This window comes from Oncorhynchus keta, chromosome 7 (assembly GCF_023373465.1).
Source record: "Oncorhynchus keta strain PuntledgeMale-10-30-2019 chromosome 7, Oket_V2, whole genome shotgun sequence".
In the NCBI taxonomy this organism is placed as follows: Eukaryota; Metazoa; Chordata; class Actinopteri; order Salmoniformes; family Salmonidae; genus Oncorhynchus; species Oncorhynchus keta.
The window spans coordinates 13942068-13967850 of record NC_068427.1 but is presented as its reverse complement, the minus strand read 5'-3'; the positions used below and the strand labels follow the sequence as shown (position 1 = coordinate 13967850).

General features: G+C 44.3%; 1 protein-coding gene across 3 annotated transcripts in view; it reads left to right on the top strand.

The window, feature by feature from the left end:
- Positions 1-25783, top strand: part of ppp1r9ala (protein phosphatase 1 regulatory subunit 9A-like A) — a 35932-nt gene that overhangs the window by 5203 nt on the left and 4946 nt on the right. For all 3 annotated transcript variants that reach the window (XM_035773420.2, XM_035773419.2, XM_035773418.2), the window contains exons 3-16: positions 18775-18907; positions 19083-19203; positions 19669-19773; positions 20206-20338; positions 21031-21189; positions 21299-21352; positions 21578-21807; positions 22424-22520; positions 22974-23118; positions 23828-23973; positions 24172-24502; positions 24687-24738; positions 24813-24884; positions 25022-25223. In XM_035773420.2, coding sequence (XP_035629313.1) covers positions 18775-18907; positions 19083-19203; positions 19669-19773; positions 20206-20338; positions 21031-21189; positions 21299-21352; positions 21578-21807; positions 22424-22520; positions 22974-23118; positions 23828-23973; positions 24172-24502; positions 24687-24738; positions 24813-24884; positions 25022-25223 — 1980 coding nt within the window. The remainder of the gene's footprint in view (positions 1-18774; positions 18908-19082; positions 19204-19668; positions 19774-20205; positions 20339-21030; positions 21190-21298; positions 21353-21577; positions 21808-22423; positions 22521-22973; positions 23119-23827; positions 23974-24171; positions 24503-24686; positions 24739-24812; positions 24885-25021; positions 25224-25783) is intronic.

Below are 25783 nucleotides of genomic sequence, written 5' to 3'. Positions count from 1 at the left end.
GGTGGGAACCACACATGCATAGATCATCTGTTCACCTACTCTACGTCTCACAAAGACACGGCGGTTGGGACCAAAAATCTCAAATTTGGACTCTTCAGACCAAAGGGCGGATTTCCACCAGTTTAAGGGGCGGCAGGGTAGCCTAGTGGTTAGAGCGTTGGACTAGTAACCGGAAGGTTGCAAGTTCAAACCCCTGAGCTGACAAGGTGTCATTCTGCTGAACAGGCAGTTCCTAGACCGTCATGAAAATAAGAATGTGTTCTTAACTGAAGTGCCTAGTTAAATAAAGGTTTTTAAGAAATGTTTGTGTTTCTTGGCCCAAGCAAGTCTCTTATTATTGGTGTCCTTTAGTAGTGGTTTCTCCGCATGAAGGCCCTGATTCACACAGTCTCCTCTGAACTGTTAATGTTGAGATGTGTCTGTTACTTAAACTCCGTGAATCATTTATTTGGGCTGCAATCTGAGGTGCAGTTAACTCAAATGAACTTCTCCTCTACAGCAGACGTAACTCAGAGTCTTCCTTTCCTGTGGCGGTCCTCATGAGAGCCAGTTTCATCATAGCGCTTGATGGTTTTTGCAACTGCACTTGAAGAAACTTTCAATGTTCTGCATTCACTGACCTTCATGTCTTAAAGTAATGATGGACTGTCATTTCTCTTTGCCTATTTGAGCTGTTCTTGTCACGTCACAACAAAACTGATTGGCTCAAACGCATTAAGAATTAAATAAATTCTGCAAATGAACTTTTAACAAGGCACACCTGTTAATTGAAAAGCATTCCAAGCGACTACCTCATTAAGCTGGTTGAGAGGATGCCAAGAGTCTGAAAAGCTGTCATCAAGACAAAGGGTGGTTACTTTGAAGAATCTCAAATATAGAATGTATTTTGATTTGTCTGACACTTGTGTTATTTCATAGTTTTGATGTCTTCACTATTATTCTACAATGTAGACAACTGTAAAAATAAAATAAAAACTTGAATGACTAGGTGTCCAAACTTTTGACTGGTACTGTATATATATAATTATAACTTCTGACCTCAACTAATATATATATATATATATATATATAATTATAACTTCTGACCTCAACTAATATATATATATATATATATATATACACACACACACACACACACACACACACACACACACACACACACACACACACACACACACAGTGGGGAGAACAAGTATTTGATACGCTGCCGATTTTGCAGGTTTTCCTACTTACAAAGCATGTAGAGGTCTGTAATTTTTAGCATAGGTACACTTCAACTGTGAGAGACTGAATCCAAAACAAAAATACATAAAATCACATTGTATGATTTTTAAGTAATTAATTTGCATTTTATTGCATGCAATAAGTATTTGATACATCGGAAAAGCAGAACCTAATATTTGGTACAGAAACCTTTGTTTGCAATTACAGAGATCATACGTTTCCTGTAGTTCTTGACCAGGTTTGCACACACTGCAGCAGGGATTTTGGCCCACTCCTCCATACAGACCTTCTCCAGATCCTTCAGGTTTCGGGGCTGTCGCTGGGCAATACGGACTTTCAGCTCCCTACAAGGATTTTTTATTGGGTTCAGGTCTGGAGACTGGCTATACCACACCAGGACCTTGAGATGCTTCTTACGGAGTCACTCCTTAGTTGCCCTGGCTGTGTGTTTCGGGTCGTTGTTATGCTGGAAGACCCGTAGCCTGGCTTTTTTATGGCGGTTGTGGAGCTGAGCGGCCTTTCCAGTTATGTTGATATAGAACTAATTTTACTGTGGAAAAGATACTTTTGTCCCTGTTTCCTCCAGCAACTTCAAGGTCCTTTGCTGTTCTGGGATTGATTTACACTTTTCGCACCAAAGTACGTTCATCTCTAGGAGACAGAACGCGTCTCCTTCCTGAGCGGTATGACAGCTTTGTGATCATAAAATAAAAACAAATAAAATGTATTTATATAGCCCTTCGTACATCAGCTGATATCTCAAAGAAACCCAGCCCAAAACCCCAAACAGCAAGCAATGCAGGTGTAGAAGCACAGTGGCTAGGAAAAACTCCCTAGAAAGGCCAAAACCTAGGAAGAAACCTAGAGAGGAACCAGGCTATGTGGGGTGGCCAGTCCTCTTCTGGCTGTGCCGGGTGGAGATCCCATGGTGTTTATACTTGCGTACTATTGTTTGTACAGATGAACGTTGTACCTTCAGGTGTTTGGAAATTGCTCCCAAGGTGAACCAGACTTGTGGAGGTCTACAGTTCTTTTTTGAGGTCTTGGCCGATTTTTATTTTAATTTGTTTATTTTAGATTGAAGGTAGACCTTGAAATACGCCCACAGGCACACCTCCAATGGACTCATATGATGTCCATTATCCTATCATAAACTTATAAAGCCATGACATTTACTTGAATTTTCCAAGTTGTTTAAAGGCAAAGTCAACTTAGTGTATGTAAACTTCTGACCCACTGGAATTGTGATACAGTGAATTATAAGTGAAATAATCTGTCTGTAAACAATTGTTGGAAAAATGACTTGTGTCATGCACAATGTAGATGTCCTAGTTGACTTGCCAAAACTGTAGTTAAGAAATTTGTGGAGTGGTTGATAAACGAGTTTTAATGACTCCAACCTAAGTGTATGTAAACGTCCGACTTCAACTGTACCTGCCCCAAAGCTCCAGTATTTTTCAACCTAGAGCTTGTTCTCCAGGTCCTTTTTAAATAGTGAGCCAACATGTTTTCAGCATTTTTTATTTCTATGGCTGATCAAAACTATTTTCCTGTTTCTCTGCAGCAGACAAACACTGAGAGTACAAAACAAAACATATTGCGTTGCACCTCCTTTTGCTCTCAGAACAGCCTCAATTCGTTGGGGCATGGACTCTACAAGGAGTCGAAAGCGTTCCACAGGGATGCTGGCCCATGTTGACTCCAATGCTTCCCAAAGTTGTGTCAAGTTGGCTGGATGTCATTTGGATGGTGGACCATTCTTGATACACACAGGAAACTGTTGAGTGTGAAAAACCCAGCAACGTTGCAGTTCTTGACACACTCAAACCGGTGCGCCTGGCACCTACTACCGTACTCCATTCAGAGGCGCTTAAATCCTTTGTCTTTTTTATTTTATTTTTCTTGAACCTTTATTTAACTAGGCAACTCAGTTAAGAACAAATTCTTTGTTCAGGGGCAGAATGACAGATTTTTACCTTGTCAGCTCGGGGATTACGATCTATCAACCTTTCGGTTACTGGCACAACGCTCCAACCACTAGGCTACCTGCCTCCCCATTCACTCTCTTAAATGGCACACATACACAATCCATAGTTCAGTTGTCTCAAGGCTTAAAAATCCTTCTTTAACCCGTCTCCTCCCATTCCTCTACACTGATTTGAAGTGGATTTAACAACGGATGTCAATAAGGATCATAGCTTACACCTGGTCAGTAGGTTTTGTACACTGTGTGTAGTGAGTACCTGAAATGTCAATAAAATCACAGTATCGACTTGCAATACATATAGAACGATGAGAATCGCAACAGTGTGCGTGAAGAAAAATTCACCAACTTGTTCGGCAATTCAAACCACTGCAAACTCCACCATCAAACACCGTTTCAGTAAATAACGAATGAATGCATTTCTTAAATGTATGATCACCAGTGTTTTTGTCCCGATAACACAAAGATCAGAGGGTGTCTCCGTGTTAGGACTAAGCCCTCAATGTGATGAGGGAGTATTTCTTACCAACACAAGGATGAGATTTCTCCTGCTATGTGTTGACTCCGAAAGGGAACACACCAAATGGAAAAACACCTTCAACGATTAGATTGCAAGCAGCAATGGGTTTCTCTTACAATACTTACAATTTTGTTTCCAAAGTGTAGCCTTACAAGGTTAGAAAGTCAAGTTATGTGTGCTGTATTCGTTCCCTCTCAAATTGAGTACCACAGCATGAGTCATAATACCCATAAGACCTGGCGGTCAAACAAGGAAATGGTTCCAATCGTTTTTCCACCATTCATTTGTTTCCCCATAGGGGATTTTTTAGAAACACATAAAATAAGGGCTGTGCTTCGTGTGAGCATACCCTGTTGTGGTGGTTTGGTAACCATTTAAATCTCTCTAGGACAAGGTGATGGGCAACCCTCCTGTAGGATTGCACATTCAGCAAATCAGCAGGAGTGATTTCCCTTTGAGTTTACCATTCACTGTGTTGGTTGTGCTCATAAAGTGAATCAAAACTGCAGAATTGGCAGAGAGACCACTCTGGAGATGTCATGTACTTGTAGACTATATTGTTCCAAACAATATTTTCTTTTAAAATGGAACCAAATCTAAAAGAATAGTTGAGATGTGAAATAATGTATAAAGTCGGTGAAAATGTGTCTTTCTGAATCTAGACATGCTCCCTATGTGAGAGCACACTGTGTGGAGTATAATGACACCAAGATGTTGTTTGCATTATGTACGGTTAATTTAAAAACAAATATTGATTTATTTCACCTTTATTTAACAAAGTAGGCCAGTTGAGAACAAGTTCTCATTTACAACTGCGACCTGGCCATGATCAAGCAAAGCAGTGCGACACAAACAACACAAACGTACAGTCAAAAACCCAGTAGAAAAATCAATCAATCAATCAAGTAGAGATACTGGGCTGCAAAGGAGCAAAAATAATAATAATAACAACATGTGGATGAGGTAGTTGGGTGAGCTATTTACAGATGGGCTATATACAGGTGCAATGATTGGTAAGCTGATGCTTAAAGTTAGTGACGGAGGTATAAGACCCCAGCTTCAGTGATTTTTGCAATTCGTTCCAGTCATTGGCAGCAGAGACCAGGATGGAAAGGCGGCCAAAGGAGGAGTTGGCTTTGGGGATGACCAGTGAAATATACCTGCTGGAGCATAGGGTCTTACAGGAGGCATGTAGAAGAATAGTGGCCACTTTCATCATGACATGAAAAAAAACTATTGTTTGTGATAGATGTAAAATGAATGTTAAATATTTTACCTCCCAGTTAAATTCCTAAGTGAGAATTGCCTGAACAATCGGGAGATACCTGTGGAATTGCCCATTTGACAGTTTGATCTTCATCTTTAACTGAAGCATCTTTCCTTTGCATCTCCAACACAAGTCTGTCCTCGCCTCCAGCGGCACATTACGAATGACGTCCTAGTTCCCTTTCACTAGTAGTGCTTGACTGGGGGGCTTCCATTGACAATGGCTCTCTCCCCCACCAGTCGTGCCCATCCTTTTCCCTCCAACAGTGTGCAGGTCTGAGCTGGCCCTGTCACGGCGGACCACTCTGGAGCCCTGGCCGGCTATCAGAGGAGAGACAAAGTGCTTTGTGCTCCAGCCTGCAGCAGGATTAGGTCTCTGTGTGTAACCTGAGCCTGTACAGAGAGGTTGTCATCTGAAGAAGAAAGGTCATCTTTGTCAAGCTGCTGCTGTAGGAGACTTCCATTCGGAACATGTCCCCTAACCAAATTCAAAAGGCACTTTGCAGTTACACATGTGGATAGACTGTTTGTTTCCCCCTGATTTAAAAAAAAAAAAAAAAAAAAAAAGATTAAAAGGTGAATTATTTGAGAGATGCATATATTTATCATCATATTCTATTAACTCTATATTCCATTAACTCTGTTTGTTCTGTTTGATACCGTCTTAGAGGTATAGGTAGTCGGGTGTTTTTACTGAGGGAATCCCAACTTTACATGAGGCTCCTGACCCGCGCTCGTCAGAAGCTGAGTATTCCAAGCAGAAGAGCCATATTGATTTAAAGGTTAGGCTTATCTATCTTACTAGGTGACACTAAGGACCCTTTTTAAAAAAAAAGTATTCTCAGTCTGCTGTACTACCCACTGGCTTGTTGACACGTGCACACTCATTCATATTCCGACAGTATACGAAGGTTCCTCAGTCTGTCCGTGCGTTAGTACAGTGGTGGGGAAATATCTTGGTAGTGTTTGTCTAGCGGACCACTTTAATGGGGCGTTGGATATACTGCATTCCCATTGCAGCTGTGTCAGTAGTAATGTACTGCAGCAGCAGCCCCATGGCCGACGGTGCAGGCCTCGGGGTAAATATTCATAAAACACGGGGCTTGCGCCTTAACATAGTCTTTCCCGCACAGTTGCTTTCGTTCTGAGATGCCTCTTTCACAATCTATCGTTTTAGGTGTTACTGTTCAAAAAATATAAACGCAACATGCAACAATTTCAAAGATTTTACTAAGTTACCGTTCATATAAGGATATCAGTCATTTGAAATCTATGGATTTCACATGACTGGGAATACAGATATGGCATCTGTTTGTCACAGATACTTTTTTTTTAAAGTAGGGGAGTGGATCAGAAAACCAGTCAATAACTGGTGGGACCACCATTTGCCTCATGCAGTACAACGTAACTCCTTCGCATAGAGTTGATCGGGCTGTTGATTGTGGCCTGTGGAATGTTGTCCCACTCCTCTTGAATGGCTGTGTGAAGTTGCTGGATAATGGCGGGAACTGCAACATGTTGTCGACCCAGAGCATCCCAAAATGCTCAATGGGTGACATGTCTGAGTATGGAAGAACGTAGCTTATGCCTGCCCACATCATAACCCCACCGCCACCATGTGGCACTCTGTTTACAACGTTGACACCAGCAAACCGCTCGCCCACACAACGCCATACTGTCTGAGGTCTGCGGTTGTGAGGCTGGTTGGACTTAATTCTCTAAAATTACGTTGGAGGTGGCTCATGATACATACATTAACATTAAATTCTCTGGCAATACTTTGGGTGGACATTCCTGAGGTCAGTAAGCCAATTGCGCACTCTCTCAACTTGAGACATCTGTGGCATTGTGTAGTGACAAAACTGCACATTTTACAGTGGCCTTTTTATTGTCCCCAGCACAAGGTGTACCTGTGTAATGATCATGCTGTTTAATCAGCTTCTTGATATGCCATATCTGTCAGGTGGATGGATTATCTTGGCAAGGGAGAAATGCTCACTAACAGGGATGTAAACAAATTTGTACACAAAATTTGAGAGAAATAAGCTTTTTGTGTTAATGGAAAATGTCCAGGATCTTTTATTTGAGCTATTTTTGCCCAGTGTAATATAGCTTTGCTTTTAGTGCCACTTCCAAGCGATTTTGAAACATTTGGTTGCACCCGTCAGTAGAGGTAAGGAAAGGGTTAACCCCTCTGCACATTCAGAATAGTTTTTCTAGGTGTGTCCTAATCTGAGGAAAATCATGGAGTGGTGTGACAGAGCTATGTTCAAACTGAACCACAGGGCTTTACATACAGCACACCCGGCTATGTGTCTGCTGGAATTCAGGTTCACCTTGACACCAATGCTATGACCACAGGTTGGAGAATTATAGTAGAGCGGTAACACTCCCAAGTGCCAGGTGTGTTATTATCCTGTTGTAGATACAGTGTAGTACAGAGGTATTATGTATACTGTAGTTAAGCAGTTAATTCACTGTCCAAAGGGGCTGGGGTAACTATTGTTCTGCACTGCACATCGTGGTTTCAGCCCGGGTGGAGTAGACGATTAAGTTAATCATCAGAGAAAAGTAAATGGCAGCAGGAACCAGGATGTGCACCTGCTGCTCTCACACTCTGCCCCACCCCCACCACGCTGTCACAGGAAGTACCATGCACTGACTCGGTCAAGTAAACACAGACATTGCCCCTTCCCTCACACACAGGGTGTGGTGGATAAGACTTTTGATAGGGCATTGTAAATAAGAATATGTTAGTCGTTTGCTGGCTAACTTTTGCGTGTACTGCGAACTGCACTCAACATGGATTGGTTGCAGAGCATTTTATGTCTAGAGTACTTTTTCCATACTGGCTTAACTATAGCCTCAATTTTCTATACTGTTAGACACTGTTCTTTCAGGAGTGTACTGTTCGGTGTATGTAAAGTTGAAGTCTGAAGTTTACAGAGACCTTAGCCAAATACATTTAAACTCAGTTTTTCACAATTTCTGACATTTAATCCTAGTAACAATTCCCTGTCTTAGGTCAGTTAGGGTCACCACTTTATTTTAAGGATGTGAAATGTCAGAATAATAGTAGAGAGAATGATTTCTTTCAGCTTTTATTTCTTTCATCACATTCCCAGTGGGTCAGAAGTTTACATACACTCAATTAGTATTTGGTAGCATTGCCTGTAAATTGTTTAATTTAGGTCAAACGTTTCGGGTAGCCTTCCACAAGCTTCCCACAATAACTTGGGTGAATTTTGGCCCATTCCTCCTGACAGAGCTGGTGTAACTGAGTCAGGTTTGTAGGCCTCCTTGCTCGCACACGCTTTTTCAGTTCTGCCCACAAATTGAGGGATTGAGATTGGGATTGAGGTCAGTGCTTTGTGATACCTTGTTGTCCTGAAGCCATTTTGCCACAACTTTAGAAGTATGCTTGGGATCATTGTCCATTGATCCCATTTGCGATCAAGCTTTAACATCCTGACTGATGTCTTGAGATGTTGCTTCAATATATCCACATCATTTTCCTTCCTCATGATGCCATCTATTTTGTGAAGTGCACTAGTCCCTCCTGCAGCAAAGCACCCCCACAACATGATGCTGCCATCGCCGTGCTTCACAGTTAGGATGGTGTTTTTTCGGCTTGCAAATTTTAAGTGAAATAATCTGTCTGTAAACAATTGTTGGAAAAATGACTTGTGTCATGCACAAAGTAGATGCCAAAACTATACTTTGTTAACAAGAAATTTGCGTAGTGGTTGGAAAAACAAGTTTTAATGACTCCAACCTAAGTGTATGTAAACTTCCAACTTCAACTGTATCGGGAAGGCATCAGCCGTCTCTGTCATGTTGTAGGCTGTAACAGAGTTCCTTCGTGCTGACTGTGTAAGGGACAAACGTCTGCCAGTGGTGACGGTATGTTCCCCTCTGTCCCCCTGCTTCTCTCCGTTTGCTACAACCCACAAGCCCTGAAAAGGAATTCCTCGTACCAGAGGCTGTGTGATTACTCATGTATGTTGTACAAATCTGAAACGGATCCTTTGTTCACAGCAGTGGGCTGTGCCACTCCTCTCCTTCCCACTTTATTTTCTGTGTGGGAACCCTGGAAAGTGAGTGAGGCTAGATATAGTCCGGGCCCTCCACTGTGGCCAGGGGACCTCCAAGAGGGGCTACTCCATACAGAATGATAGAGGCCTCTAGTGGCCAGAAGGGTATATTAGCATGGGCAGCGCCATTGAGGGTTTCCACAATTTTAATGTAGTCAACTGGGTGGGACTTCCAACTTCATTGCCTGACCCCCTCCTGGTGACCCTGTCAGAGTCATATCCAACCAGATCATCGGCAGGGATAAGCCGATCTTGAAGAAGAAAGCCTCAATGGCGCTTCCCATGCTGTCACAGATGCTACGATGGCACAGATACAAAGTTGAGTCCTCTTTCGCTATTGGCTACTCCCTTCCGTCCCGTCCACAAAGTGTTATGCTTTCCATTTCCTATCTCTGTTTGGCGGCAAAAGGAATGTGTCTGACACACACCACCTCTCATCTAGCCAGCAGAGAGTTGTACAACTGAATGCATTCAACTGAAATTTGTCTACCGCATTTAAGCCAAACCAGCATAGCCTGAGAAGAGAGTGAGGCCCGGCCCGGCCACCTGGACTGGAGACTGGAGGGATGGGCCTGAATACCAATACAGCTGCCTCAATGCTGCCTTTTAAGCTCTTTGGCACAGTGAGAGACTGGCTGGTCTGGGGCTGATTGTGATTGCCTCATACTGTGTTTCATTATGCGATTACAAATAAGTACATCAATAACTTGTGTTTTCAGCGCTGCAGAAGACGAAGTGGTATCAGATACTTTTTAGCCGCACGGCAGGACACAACGAGGTTAATCTGAGTCTGTGGGCCATGTGTAAACAAACCTGCTCAACTCGTCTCTACTTCATGGTCCTTTGATTTTATGTGACCGATCGGCTACATTCAGTCTTATGTTAAATTGTGTTTTTTTTATATACATGGGATAAAAGTAGGTGATAACTACAGCAATAATAAATTCATAAATATTTAGATAAAGTGCACAAGCGCTTATTCATACACTCACTCGATAGTGGGACAAACAAATACAATCACAAGAAAATGGTATATCATACACTACAGTTGAGGAACAGTGGGGAAAGTAATTCTGCTTTGAAAGTTGATGAACTTGTAACCTCACTTTTGAGAAAATGCCCTTTGAATGTTTTGGTACACCTACTGGAGAGCTTGTCTTTGTCTTCACCCATTCAGCATTGTTTACAGCATGTTAAGCTTTAGCCCCAACCATATCTTTAACAATTCACATGTGAGGCTACTGTATGTACTAAACAACCAAAGATTTCAAGACTAAAGGCTGGTTTATACTACTGATGTGTTCGTCAATTTAATCTGGAGTGCCAGAGTGTGCTCTGGGCGTTCATAAACGTAAGTGTGTTGTCAGATTTTCCGTTCGTAAATTCAGAGCGTTCAGCTCTCGGGGGGGTTCAGAGCGCACACTGGGCGCTCTGGCTGAGGAGTAGGGTTGATCTGAGCGTACTGACCTAACAGCAGTCAAGCACCCAAGCTAACTGACTAACGTTGGCTAGCTTGCTAGCTACTTCCAGACACAAATAAGAGAACAGCTCACTCTGACCATTTTACTTGCCCTAGCAGAGCTGGTTAGGCTGTTATCCAGAGCGTTGGTGACTGCAACTGTGCTGCTGGCAACAATTGAATGAAGCTTTTTTGCCAACATTTACTGACACCGGCCGTATTCAACGGCTGTAGAGTGTTCAGCCGTCAGTTATTCTGCGCTCTGGCACATTCAGACGAAAGTGCTCTGAAATCAGAGCCAGAGCAAATTTACCAGCTACGTCTATCAACAGCTGTCGCAGTGACATCATAAACATTCTGTTGAAGTAGTTACTTGCATAATGTATTTTGTTTAGACATGTAGCTAGCTTGCTAAACAATTAACCATAATCCGAACTCATAACGTTACTATCCTGCATGAATCTACAGGTAGCTAACCAACCAGGTTCAATATTAGCTAGCTAACGTTAGGCTATAACTAGCGAAGCAAATGCCTCTGAGATACAAATAATATTACTACACAGATCATACTCGTAATGTTAGCTAGCTGACAGTACACTTTAACTTGAAATGAAAACAACGTTCTGACAAAATTAGAAACATGAGATATCAGAAAATGTAGCTAGCTAGACTCTCTTACCCATAAATATGGATGGATACTTCTCCTTCTCCGTTATGGTTGCCCCTTAGCTTGAAGATGTAATGCGTGTCAGATGGTAGACCAATCCAAACTCATCTCTTGGCATTATCTCAGCCAATCATGTCTAGCGGGAAGGTTGCTGTCCTTTTTAGCTAGTAATTTTCACAATTTTATTCTTATTTGTTATTTGTACAAATTTGTTAATAAGGCACATGAAAGTTCACATGTTCCAGAAGGCATTTCTGACAACAAAAAAATGCAGTTTGATAAAATAAATAAAAAAATGTGCTCCTGTGAGGTAGTGACGTGCGCGTCACATATCTGATTCCAAACTGGAATTACGCTGTATTCTATTTTTCTCAGACTCCAAATCACCAAAAACAGGGTTAGGGTTTGGCCTCTTTGTCCCAATTAAACAGCCAGTCAGTATCTTTCTTTTCCAGAGTGATTCATTCATTGTTTATTTCTTCAAAGGTAGAGTTCAAAAGTAGGCCTACCTTGACATAGTTTTTGTTATCCAACCAATGTATATGTTTATCTGGTCCTATGTTTTTTTGTAGAGCATGCTAGCAGGAAATATTGGGCTGATTCTGTGTTCGGTTTATTCAGGACTGAATAACTTGGTGGCATGCTTTCTTTCCTAATTGTATGATCCGCACCAGACCCCTTTCCCGTTCCCACAGCATGTTTTCATTTGTAGCTGCTTACGTAATGTGCTCCTCCCGATCCAGTGCTCTGTGCTCGCTTTTGGTACCCTGGTGGGGTGCTGCATTCTCTGGTTAGTTTCTCTCTCAGCTGCTGACTCATTTCCCACAGTGGTATTTTTGGGGGGGATAACGGGAGAGGGGAAAGTTTTGTGTGTGTGTGTGTCTACAGCAGCCCTCTATGCTGGTTGAAGGTGGATGACGTGCATTAATCAAGCCAGGCGTGCTGAGAGACGGGCTTTCACAAGACGTGGAGAAAGAGAACATATGAAGCAGATGGCACTATGGCTTACCAAGCCACTTCACAGCCACTTCACAGCTTCTGCCACCCCATTAAAGATTTAGAGGCACAACAACAAAAAACTAATGCTACATTAATTGCCAAGCTTTCAGCCAAGTAGTCAAAGGAAATGCAGTGAGCTTGACCAATTGATTTTGAATCTGCTTGTCCTGGTCGGTGTAGGCTCAGTGATGTTCACTGGAAGTTGGGCTTCCAGAATTGGAACCAATGGTGACCCGTACCTGCCCAACCACCAGGCCTGCACACAGAGATAAAGGTAACTGGGGGTTTCACATGGTAACTGGAGATCGGTGATAACAACAGCAAGCTGTGTGGGTTTTTTTTCTTCGAGGCTAATAAAGAGATTTGATTTCTGAGTCTTTTTCTTGTGTCTACCACACAAGACAGTGCTTGAGTGATTAGGTTTCAGCCGCAAGAGAAAGGAACGTTGTTCCGAATAGCTGGAAGTATTCCATGGCAACAGGAAAGTCGGTACAGAAAAAGTGCCAGGGAAGAAGCCAAGCAAAACCACTTCAGTGCTGCAGAGTCCAACTGAAGCCTGGGAATCATCAGTGAGTTCCCTCCGTTCCACAGTTACATTTTCTATTACGTTTTCTCCACCTAATTACTGTAAACCCCCAAAACCAAGCCTTTTTCATCTTTTAATGACATTTTCTGTCTGCTTTCGTTTTTATTGATTTGTTTGGATTTGAACTGGCTATTAAATCCCCAAACTGATCTGCCTGGTTGTTCATGTAAATACGGACGTTTGTAGAGCACACTGTTCTCAACCTTTTTTTAAATGTGTGTGTGTGTGTGTGTGTGTGTGTGTGTGTGTGTGTGTGTGTGTGTGTGTGTGTGTGTGTGTGTGTGTGTGTGTGTGTGTGTGTGTGTGTGTGTGTGTGTGTGTGTGTGTGTGTGTGTGTGTGTGTGTGTGTGTGTGTCAGATAAACCAAGGACTGATGTGCTTTGACTGAACTGTTTTCATTTGAAATACCAGAGAACATTTGTACGCCCTGTATTATTTGGCACTCTGATCCGAATCCTTCATGAGATGGCCTTGCCTTTGAGGAGAGGATAGTGTTCAGTTAAAACTAAATTATACCCAGAGACACGGTCGAAAGCTAGCTCTACCTCTGATAAGATGACGAGGAGAATAGAGCTGGGCTTCTAGGAGAGGAATGAGGCTTCATATATGGCATTCTTCCATTCACCACAAAATTGCAGTAGTGTGTACACACCCTTTTTGGTTTCCAATCTGTTTACACTAGGAATGTTCACGTGAAAAACCCATAGTAGTCTACACAGAGACCGGCGGGTGTCGGAGACGACCGACCGCCTGGCCTGCCTGGATCCTCAAGTCCAGACACGCTCCTGGGATCCGGACCTCGGGGCTGTGGAAATGTGTACTGGATTACACCGTGCAGCCTTCTCACTACGACTCCAGCCAAGCTTCCAAACGAAACCCGGTTCTAATCCTATAGCCTTGCTCTCACTCGCACTCTGCCAGCCCCGAGCAGACGGCAACCTCCTGTTTCTCTCTGAGGACGGCGTGCTTTAATCTCCCGGACCATACGTCCGCACCGCTCGCAACATCTGTGGAGCACTCGAGAGATCACAACGGCCATGAACCGCCATGGAGAGAGAGAGAGAGGATAAGTCTCTCCCAGTTAGACGTCTAACTTCCCGAACCATGGACGGTCAGTTGATGCCAGGCTTTACGTCTATCTTCTGGAGAATTACTGAGCCCGTTTTTGTTTGTCTCTGGTATTCTCTACTCGATTTAAAGTGCTCTGACTGGAACAGTGGGCCCCTCTTTTCTGAGCCCTTCATTGAGTTGTAATAACATGGTGAGGTCATTGGGTAGGGTCCAGACACTGTGGATGCATGAGGTAACAACTGCTCTGTCCATGTATGGAGAGCACTGTTTCAGTGAGGTCACACTTGAAGCTGACCCCATGCCTTAGAAATGAGGGAGAACAGAATCCACACTAGACTGAGTTCATTCCTTTGGCTTTGACAGTTGTAGACTCGTCAGCATTCCTTTTTCTTTTTAAACCCAAACAAATCTGCAGTTTCCTGGAGTTCTTGACACAGGATGTCTGAAAAAAAATCAAAGCCCGAAGAGCTCCGTCCCTGTGATCAGTAGAGCTTACTGTGTTACTGGTGATGTCCCAGAGCAGACCTGTGCTCATCTGTAAAAAGCAGCTTTGAATTCCCATCTGGCTGCACTGCTTGCTCTGGCTCTGTCTCTCTGGCTGGATATCACATTGTGACTGAGGAGGAGACGACATGCCATAAAGGCCTTGGAGCCCACAGCCCAGGCTGCTTTAGATGGGTCGGATACATACACTTCATACATACACATGTCCAAAAGTATGTGGACACCTGCTCATCGAACATCTCATTACAAAATCATGGGCATTAATATGGAGTTGGTCCCCCCTTTTTGCTGCTATAACCGCCGCCATTCTTCTGGGAAGGCTTTTCACTAGATGTTGGAACAATGCTGTGGGGACTTGCTTCCATTCAGCCACGAGCATTAGTGAGGTCACGCACTGATTTTGGGCGATTTTGGCTCGCAGTCGGCGTTCCAATTCATCCCAAAGGTGTGTTTGATGGGGTTGAGGTCAGGACTCTGTGCAGGCCAGTCAAGATCCTCCTCCACCAAACTTTACAGTTGGCACTATGCATTTGGGCAGGTAGGGGTTTCCTGACATCCGCCAAAGCCAGATTCCCGAAATACTTACATTTTAATATAGAATATTCCAGTACATACTATATACTACAATTCTGGAGTAAACTGTAGTATACTGTAGAATACTATACTACACACTCTAATATCCATCGATCATGTGTAGTACTTACTATAGAATGTTGTAGTATATTGTAGAATACTATAGCATATACTACAGTATTATCCGGCGGGAAAAAACACTAGCAAATACTACAGGAAGGTCTGCAAAACATGACACTTTTTTAAAACTATAGTAAATACTAGAGTATTTAATTTGCATATACCCTGCCCATTTCCCTCCCCATATCCCATTTGTGCCATAAGTAAGAAACCTACATGCCAAGTATAGACCATATTTTGTTCAGTACAGGTTATAGAGCAGAATCTCTGAACTATCTGTTCAGACCCCAGTCCTACCTACCTACCGATCGACCTACAGTTTATGGAAACTTTGCTATTTGAGTGTTTCTCCGGGAGGTTTCACTTCTATGTCAAAGATAATGCAACAAAAACACTATAGTAAATACTACAATACTATCTGCAGAAACACTGCAGTATACTACAATCTGCAAAAACACTACACTGATTACTATAGTGTGTATATATATATATATATATATACATTTTTCATTTACTATACTATTTATATTATGGTTAACTGTAAATACTACAGTAAAGTCTACAAAAACTCTACAGTAAATACTTTAGTATTTATACCATAGTATGCTATGTTTGATTTAATCATAGAAATGGCCAACCTGCAATGAAACCTGGCAGAGAGCAGAAGATTGGGGACTGAATACAGGCTTTCTGTCCGCTGTTCATGTTATCTCTTCATTTGAGTACTGAGGATTACCACCTGTTTCCACAGAGCATTGCTCTTTGCCACATCTATTCCTCTTTTCCTCCCAGCTGTGGCCTACTTTCTCGCGGGGCGTTCTTTGCCTGCCATACTGTGTGTGCAACTAGGGTCCTAACAAGAAATCGGCCACATCGTCGGTGAACTGAGACTGTTATGTCTGCTCAAATCATAGGTTATTTAAACCTTAATGAAATCCCTGGAACAGTGCGTCTTTGTGCATACGGGCATTTGTATGCCTCAGTGCGTCTGTTTGCTGTAAACTGGTGAGACACTGAGCTACCTCACTGTCTGAAAAATAACAGAGACAGAGGCTTCTTTCACTGGTAATACAAAGGGTGAACAACTGTTGATGGTACTGGGAGCACTGTTTTGTTTTTATTGATAACTAATGAAGAAGGGTTAGAGTTTCAGACCTCAAGGCCTAGTCTGCTTCATATTTATTGAAACTCATAACCACGGTAGAGACTGATAAATACAATAGTTTTAAGCAGAACAGGCCTATTTTAGAGAATATCACTCGTTTTATGAGTACAGACAGACAAAAAATGTGTCTGGCCCTTATTACAGAGAAACTTTCATGAAGTAAATAAAACATAATTGAAAACCAAATGTTTTTGGCCAATTCTGGTCTTCATTTTAAGTTTGTTGCAGAAGTCATATACTTTTAGTAGTAAATCTAGCCTATTTTGCCCCTAGCGGTTCAATTCTACCATTGAAATTGTGATGTAGAGGCACCTACGTCATCTCAAGGGAGGGGTTCGACATGAAATACACTCTCTTCTAGATGTGCTGGGTGGTACCACCTCAAAGCTTACTATAAAAGTGTGCCAATATATTTAGCATGACGCTTCCTTGACTAGACAACTGACGTTACACACAATTCAAAAGGCAGTAGGGCACATTGAAATGTTTTTGCTTACCGTTTCTTACAGTGCATTCTGGGAAAGTATTCTGACCTTTTCCCTTTTTCCACATTTTGTTACTTTACAGCCGTATTCTAAAATGGACTAAATGTAACATTTTTTTCCCTCGTCAATCTACACACAATAGCCCATAATGACAAAGCGAAAATGTATTAAAAATCAAATACAGACATACCTTATTTACATAAGTATTCAGACCCTTTGCTATGAGAATCGTCACTGACATCCGGTGCATCCTGTTTCCATTGATCATCCATGAGCTGTTTTTATAACTTGATTGGAGTCCAGCTGTGGTAAATTCAGTTGATTGGACATGATTTGGAAAGGCACACACCTGTCTATATAACATCCCACAGTTGACAGTGCATGTCAGAGCAAAAAAACAAACAATGAGGTTGAAGGAATTGGCCGCCATCATTCTTAAATGGATGTTTGGAACCACCAAGACTCTTCCTAGAGCTGGCCACCCGGCCAAACTGAGCAATCGGGGAGAAAGCCCTTTGTCAGGGAGGTGACCAAGAACCCGATGGTCACTCTGACAGAGCTCCAGAGTTCCTCTGTGGAGATGGGAGAACCATCCAGAAGGACAACCATCTCTGCAGCACTCCACCAATCAGGACTTATGGTAGAGTGGCCAGATGGAAGCCACTCCACAGTAAAATGACAGCCCGCTTGGAGTTTTCCAAAAGTCACCTAAAGACTCTCTCAGACCATGAGAAACAATATTCTCTCGTCTGATGAAACCAAGATTGAACTATTTGGCCTGAATGGCAAGTGTCACATCTGGACGAAACCTGCCACCGTCCCTACGGTGCTTCATGGTGGTGACAGCATCATGCTGTGGGGGTGTTTTTAAGCGACAGGAACTGGGAGACTAGTCAGGATCGAGGCAAAGATGAACGGAGCAAAGTAAAGATATCCTTGATGTAAACCTTCTCCAGAGTGCTCAGGACCTCCGACTGGGGAGAAGGTTCACCTTCCAGCAGGACAACGACCCTAAGCACACAGCCAAGACAACGCAGGAGTGGGACAAGTCTCTGAATGTCCTTGAGTGGCCTAGCCAGAGCTCGGGCTTGAACCCGATCAAACATCTTCAGAGAAACCTGAAAATTGCTGTGCAGCGACGCTCCCCATCCAACCTGACAGAGCTTGAGAGAGCAGAGATGAATGGGAGGAACTCCCCAAATACAGGTGTGCCAAGCTTGTAGTGTCATGCCCAAGAAGACTTGAGGCTGTAACCTCTGCCAAAGGTGCTTCAACAAAGTACAGAGTAAAGGGTCTGAATACTTATGTAAATGTGATATTTCAGTTAATATATATATGATTGTTTTGCAAAATAGTTCAATGGTTGTAAGTTCTAATGCCACATGGGGCAGATGTTTTTTTTAAATAATTGTTTTTATCCTTTATATACAATATTCATCCCGTGCCCACACACTTCTAATTCTGAAAAGCGAAAGCATACCTGTGAGAGGGGTCGTCCTGGTAGTAGTTCTAGGGTTTTATACAGTACCCAAGACCATTCTGTGTGTGTATTTGACCATTGGGGAAAAAGAGCTACTGCATAAATACTGCAATGAGGGTTGGATCGAATTGAGCCACTTAATCTTAATATTCAAGGTGACGATTGCACTTTTCTTCCCACCACAATACCGCAATAAATATGAGTCCACATTTCAGATTTATTTGGCATCCAATGGAGGATTCAAACTTACACCGCAAGTGGCAATAGATGTCAGGAACTCTGCGCTTTACCGCTGTGAGCTAACTAGCTGTCCAGAGCCGAGCCGTATTTGTTCGTGATGCACATAATTGTATTATCGGAGTGAGAAAGTGTTGGGATCAGATACAACTATTTTTACCCACCGCCAAAATGAATATTTAAGACCAATTCTCACCTGAATGCATTTATTTTTTAAAGGGGTCGGGCAAAGGCTGAAATTTTGGTTGAGAGTTAACCTTTTTAAGTCCATTGCTTGTTGTGTGGGGACACTGTGGTGAGCCTAGTTGTAAGACCTCTTGTGCTTGCTTCCACACTGCAGGTGTTCAGCACCTACTCTAACGAGGAATACGACCGGCGCAACGATGAGGTGGACCCCGTGGCGGCGTCGGCTGAGTACGAGCTGGAGAAGAGGGTGGAGAAGATGGACGTGTTCCCCGTGGAAATTGAAAAGGGTCCGTGTTCTCTGCATTTCATCTTTCCTTTATTAACCCAAGTGTCTCTGAGTACCATTTGAGATTTTATTTTTACAAGGCCGCCCTGGCAAAGAGCAGCATCCTCATCACAGCTGTCCAGAGAATGCAGTCCCACCCATCCATTCTAACTCCCCATCCTTGTCTTGTCCCACAGGAGATAACGGCCTGGGCATCAGTATCATAGGGATGGGAGTGGGAGCTGACCAGGGCCTGGAGAAACTGGGAATCTTTGTGAAGACCATAACAGAGCGGGGAGCGGCTGAACGGGATGGCAGGTGATGCCCCACCCCCTGGGGGAACGCGTTGCACTCTACCGTGCTTAACAGAAGCATTCACATTTGAACCGTGTTTTAACCTTGGCAGTTCAAATGCGTGGTACCGTAGACACCTGGAACTGTCTCTGGATGTATTACAGAGCCATCGATGGTCGATGGTCCACAACACTGTGGGGATGTGAAAGGGTACAAATGCTTCATTTCCCCAATGGTCTTCAGACACCATTTCTAAGCAACTGGCTGTATTTATAACCCTGTAAGGCAGCGAAAGAAAATAGCTCCTTCCGCTTCCCAGGGAATCTAGCCTTATGTTGCGCTGCCAGCTGGAAGAATTTGTTCGCTGAAAAAAGTAAAAGGAAAGGCGTTATTACTATGACGTGGTTCCAGTGCACCCCTTGTCGATTACACGCCCTCTTTCCGAAATCTAGGCGTTGCCTTACGATGACCTGTTGTCCTTTCCCCTAGGATCCAGGTGAATGACCAGATAGTGGAGGTGGACAGGATCAGTCTGGTGGGAGTGACTCAGCTGTTTGCTGCTACAGTCCTGAAGAACACGAAAGGAACGGTCAGGTGAGCTCAGTCCAGCTTCAGTAGTACCCCCCCCTTGTGTTCTGAGATTAAACGTGTGGCCGTCCGTTAGCCTACCAGTGAATGACCTCATAGCTATCGTTTTAAGGTTGTTCGGGTATGACTGGAGGAAAATAAATATCCTTGAGAGATGTTGAAAGAGTAAATATGTTTGTTTTTATTATTGTATACCAAGTGTGCCTCAAGCCTACACAAAGAGAACAGGCCCACATAGGGCGCAGGTGAATGATTCACCATAGGCAAACGACACGCTCACACTCTAGGAAAAGTTCAATAAACAGCATGAGTCAGCTATTATGATTGGAACTAAACTGGTATGCCAAGGCTTAGAGCAAAGGGAATGTCATCGACCAGCCAGGCATCTGCTGGTACTACCCCTCTTCACGCTGACCCACCACGCTCTCACACAAACAGCTTTCTGATTGGCCGGGAGAAGCCGGGGACACAGAGCGAGGTGGCGCGTCTGATCAGCGAGACTCTGGAGCAGGAAAAGAGCCAGCAGGAGCAGCAGCACCGGGACGACCCCTACGAACAGTCCACCGAGGAGGTGAGTCACCTGGGCGGCCTCACCCAACCCTGGCCCTGTGGTTAGCCCAGTCCAGTCGCCACTCCAGCAGGGAAGGTAGCAGTGAATAAGCATGGTGTGTTGTCACCCTGGGGCTGTGTGGGGGGGGGGGGGGGGGGGTCTGGCTGCTGGAGCCTGGTGGAATTGTGCAATGTTTGCTTTTCAAAAGTACAAGCAACCACAAGCCTTTATTTATAGAGGAACTGAGCACAGAGAGGTAGGGCTCCTGGAAAAGCAAGAAAAAGCTTATCTCTTAAAAGGCGATAAAACATGTCCCGTTTTGGAACATATTTCATACGCGTGCATCTACTTCAATACTGGGCTACTCGTGTACAAGGAGCTGTGTGGTTGGTGGTGGGTGACAAAATGGGCAGATATTTAATTATTTCTGTGTAGGTATGCAAGTCAATGAGCTGTGTGGGAATTTATGCAGTGTTTTTCCCTGTGTTGCCTCATGTTTGGGGTTGGTTGTGTGATGGAACATGTTGACGCAGAGATGAGTTTCCTTCTGACACAGGGCTCCCGCTTGGCTCTCCTGCAGGCTGTCACGGTAACACCGGGATATGATGTAGTGATTACCCATACCTCCCCGCTGGGCGCCGAGCCGCAAGGCGCCACGTGGGCGTGGCTAGGCGACTGGCCGTGTGATGTGGTTGTGGTTGGTTATGTTTCAGGAGGAGCACTACGAGGAGGAAGACGGCGAGGAGGAAGATATGCTAAGGTCTAGTTTCTCTGGCGGAAGGACGGTGGAGGTGTTTGACCCGCCGGAGACAGAGGCCATGTTCATGCCCTTCAACATGGACTCCACGCAGATGGGCTTAAAATTCCAGGAGGTATTTCACCTGATAGAATTACCATCGCTTTATATTATGGCGGATGTGTAAATGCTTGTGTGAAGTGTGCTTGTTTTTGTTACTGAAATGGTTTCTCTCTTTACCCGAGCTCCAACTGAAACACAGCTTAGGAACAGCGGCAATAAGCCAACTGAAGGAAAAGGTATGTACATCTGAAGGGCAAGCTACTGTTTCATAAACATGAGTACATATGGGTCAATGCATGGAGCGCAATCTGTCGCCCCGGCCGGTGACCAACCCGTGATTGTCGTCTTGTCTGTCTCATCTGACTGACCGTAATGATTTTTGAATACGTCGATTGTACTAGTAGATGAGAAGCCCTTAGATTTAGGTACTAAAAAAAATACATTTCACTCTTCCTCTACAGTTAAGGGCGTCCGAGGAGGACAAAGCATCCAGGGAGACGAGAGTGGCTGAGTTGGAGCAGAAGATTGAGAGCAGCAATGAGAAAATGTTGACTCTGGAAGGGTACTGGCTAGAAGCCCAGGCTCTGTGTAAAACTGTCAACGAGCACCTGTCTGAGAGCCAGAGCCAGTACGAGACGCTGGACAAGAAATACAACAAGGCCAAGAAACTTCTCAAAGACTACCAGCAGAAGTGAGTTGAGTTCACTTGGGGTCAAGTTATTTCGAAGTGCGTTATTTCGAACTCTCGACTTGTGTTGACCTGTGCTTCCCTCATTCTGAACAAGCTGAAGGCATTCTTCCTCTATGCTGAGTCATGTTGTGTAAAAAGTACAGTACAGTGCATTCGGACAGTATTCAGATCCCTTGACTTTTTCCACATTTTGTCATGTTACAGCCTGATTCTCAAATGGATTAAATCGTTTTTTCCCCTCATCAATCTACACACAAAACCCCATAATGACAAAGCAAAAACAGGTTTGTAGACATTTTTGCATAAAATAAGATATCACTTGTGCATAAGTATTCAGACCCTTTACTCAATACTTTGTTGAAGCACCTTTGGCAGGGATTACAGACTCGAGTCTTCTTGGGTATGACGCTACAAGCTTGGCGCACCTGTATTTGGGGAGTTTCTCCCATTCTTCTCTGCAGATCCTCTCAAGCTCTGTCAGGTTGGATGGAGAGCGTTGCTGCACAGCTATTTTCAGGTCTCTCCAGAGATGTTTCGATTGGGTTCAATCGAATGCACTGTATGTCCACGCGTCAGTGGAATGATTTTGAAGTCTAATGGTCTGATTCCTTTCCAGGGAGATTGACTTTGTGAAGAAGGAGGAGGAGCTGAAGAAAGTTCTAGATGAGAAGGATCGATGGTACAAGGAGCAGCTTGAAAGCCTGCAGGACCGGGTGAGAGGAACATATTATTATTTATTTTATTATTTATTTCACCTTTATTTAGCCAGGTAGGCTAGTTGAGAACAAGTTCTCATTTACAAATTATGAGAAAGAGACTGGAATATTCTAACAGACGTAGTGGAGACGGAGAGGGTTCAGACCTAGTGGAGAAGGAGAGAGGGTTCAGACCTCGTGGAGAAGGAGAGAGGGTTCAGACCTCGTGGAGAAGGAGAGAGGGTTCAGACCTCGTGGAGAAGGAGAGAGGGTTCAGACCTCGTGGAGAAGGAGAGAGGGTTCAGACCTCGTGGAGAAGGAGAGAGGGTTCAGACCTCGTGGAGAAGGAGAGAGGGTTCAGACCTCGTGGAGAAGGAGAGAGGGTTCAGACCTTGTGGGGAAGGAGAGAGGGTTCAGACCTCGTGGAGAAGGAGAGAGGGTTGATGGTCCGTTCTGTGGTTCTCTCCTCAGATAGCGGTCCTGGAGGGCAGCGGTCCATCTGCTGACCGCGTGGAGACCCAGTCAGGTCAGGACTTTGCCGAGGAAAGACGATGGAGCAGCCAGGGGAGTGAAGGCCCCGCCACCAACACACAGTCTGTGGACTCTCTACTGTTAGGTAAGTAGGAGTCTAGGAGCCATCCTCCATTTACCACTAAAGGAGGGTGAGAGTGTGGATATGTCTCAAATGACACCATTTTTAACTATACACTGAGTGCACAAAACATTAGGAACATGACAGGATGACCAGGTGAAATTCAGGTGAAAGCTACGATCCCTTGTTGATGTCACCAACTTGACACCAACTGTGGGAAGCATTGGAGTCAGCATGGGCCAGCATCCCTGTGGAACGGCTTTCGACACCTCGTGGAGTCCATGCAGCGACGAATTGAGGCAGTTCTGAGGGCAAAAGGGGGTACAACTCAATATTAGATGTGTTCCTAATGTTTTGTACACTCAGTGAACCAGTGGGCCCTGACCAGAAGTAGCTCACTAAATAGGGAATAGGGAAGCAGCGTGTGTACCTCGTGTAGTAGTGATCTAGAAAAAAGGTGATACAGTCACTTATCGCAGTATTATTTTGGGATCGTGAGCCAACATGTTTTCACCACTTTTATTTCCCCAACTGATCGAAACTCGTCTTCTCCTGCTCTCGTCTCTCTGCAGCAGACTCATAGTCAGCAATATGGTTGACACATCAAATCGCAATTCAAATCGCAGTATTGAATCGTATCAGCAGTAAAGCGATATCGTATCATGAGGTCCCTGACAATTCCCAAGCCTTACTGTCTACTGTACCGAGCTGTGTTTTTGTCCCTCCCCCACAGATACAGACTGGAGCGAGCTGGTCCCTGAGACTGACCGCTTGGACACCAGTGCACACAAGGCCAAGGGCTTACTGGCCCCAAGGAGGAATCGTCCGTCTCGCAACAAACTGAAGGAGAGCCTTGGCGCGTCCCCTTGCCAGTCGCAGGTCAGCTCAGAATGTTCTCTCGTTCATTTTGGGAAGTAATATCAGGGTGAATAGTACCAGTTAATTCAAAGACACATCCTTCCTCATCTCCTTCTGTTGACTGCGTGTTCAATACCAATGCTCACATGGGTCAGTCCTGTCACGGAGACTCTGTTTTGTCTCTTTAGTCAACACTGCTGACGGTGTCTTTCCCTCCAGGAGAACAAGGAAGAGGAGGAGGATGCAGAGGAGGACTATGTCAGGAGGAGGAGGTCCATCCAGGAGAGCCTGTCCCTGCCGGTGCCCATCTGTTACCCTGGGAACGGCCAGAAGGACGAGATCCCCGAGGCTGGGGAGAGACCCAGGAGCAAGCTGGAGCTCTCCAGCAGCTCCTCCCTGCCCCCGTCCCAGAGAAACAGCGCCGAGAGTGGGAGCAGTCCTTCTCTGTCGCCGCCTAAAGATACCGCTTTGCTCTCGCCAAACTCCCCCTCAGGGCTCCAGCGCAATGTGAAGAAACGGGAGTCCAGGGGGAAGGGCAAGGAGCTCAAAGGTACTGTCCCATATCCAGAGATCAGTCTGCTGACCACAGCATTCTCCTCACGCTGTACATTTACAAAACAAGAGTTTTGCTGCTATCGCCACTGACTGTCACCATATTGATGTGTCTCTTACTGGCTCTCTGCTTGCAGCAGTTGATGTAATTATGTTATTTTGAAAATGTGACTCTGTTACAGATGAGACAAATGAGAGTTCTTCAGCAGGAAAACCCAAAAAGACGATTTTTGGGTAAGTGCCTGAGAGAATAATTTTGTTTTCAATTTGTCAGTCCTGTGTTATCTAAAGCTTTTGAAAACCAACAGTGGCCTTCGGAAGTCTGGTGGCAAAGGGAAGAAACATGACAAGGAGGCGATGCGAGCATCTCTGGACAGCAGGTATGTCATGTCACCATGCCTACCGTGTCACCACATCCTGGCTATGTCATCACCGTACACTCACAGCTCTGCTATTGAAGAGACAATATGTCATTTGGAGACTTAAGCTTATTTTTCTTAATTTTCCTAATGCCCAGGGGTTCTGCCGAGCTCCTGGAGGAACCTGGAGGGAACCTGTCCCCCTCTGAGTCCATGACCTCTATACCCACCTGTATGCCCTTCTCCTGGTTTGGGGACAGAGACCGAGACAGGGACAAGGAGCCTTCGTCCTCCAGCAGCAGCCTACCATACGCAGCCACTGAGACCAGCAGCGAGCAGAGCCAGGACCGCAAAAACAAGGTAAGCACCACGCGCACGCGCCCCTCAGCTGACCCCGTGCAAAAGACGGAAACAAAAAGCCCTCGTAATCTAGACACAGATGTTTAGTAATTTCAGGATCGCCAGTAACAAACAGAAGCAGAAGACATTTGCATTGAGGAGAGATTGTATGAAGCCATTTTTAATTAGTATGCCAAATCCAGCCGGGACTCAAAATGACATTTCATTAGCTACAACTAAAGCCATGTATTTAAAGAGTTGGGCCAGTAAGGGTTTCTGCGTTATGATGCATTTGCATGACACCTCAACATTCTATGGCAGCCATGTTAGCCAGCCATTAACATTGCATGGGGGATGATTAAACAATGCTATGCAACTGAGTATTCAAAATTCTAAAAGTTGGCCTAACTCTCGAAATAAATGGCTCTGGCTACTACAAAGTGAAATGAAATGCCTTCACTGTGTCACTGAACTGACCCCCATTTCTGGACCAATTCATGCCAGTAATAAGTCAGTGATTCATTGATCAGTAGTCCACAGTTCAAGGTTTCTGCTCTGCATGGAAATAAATAGAGAATCCA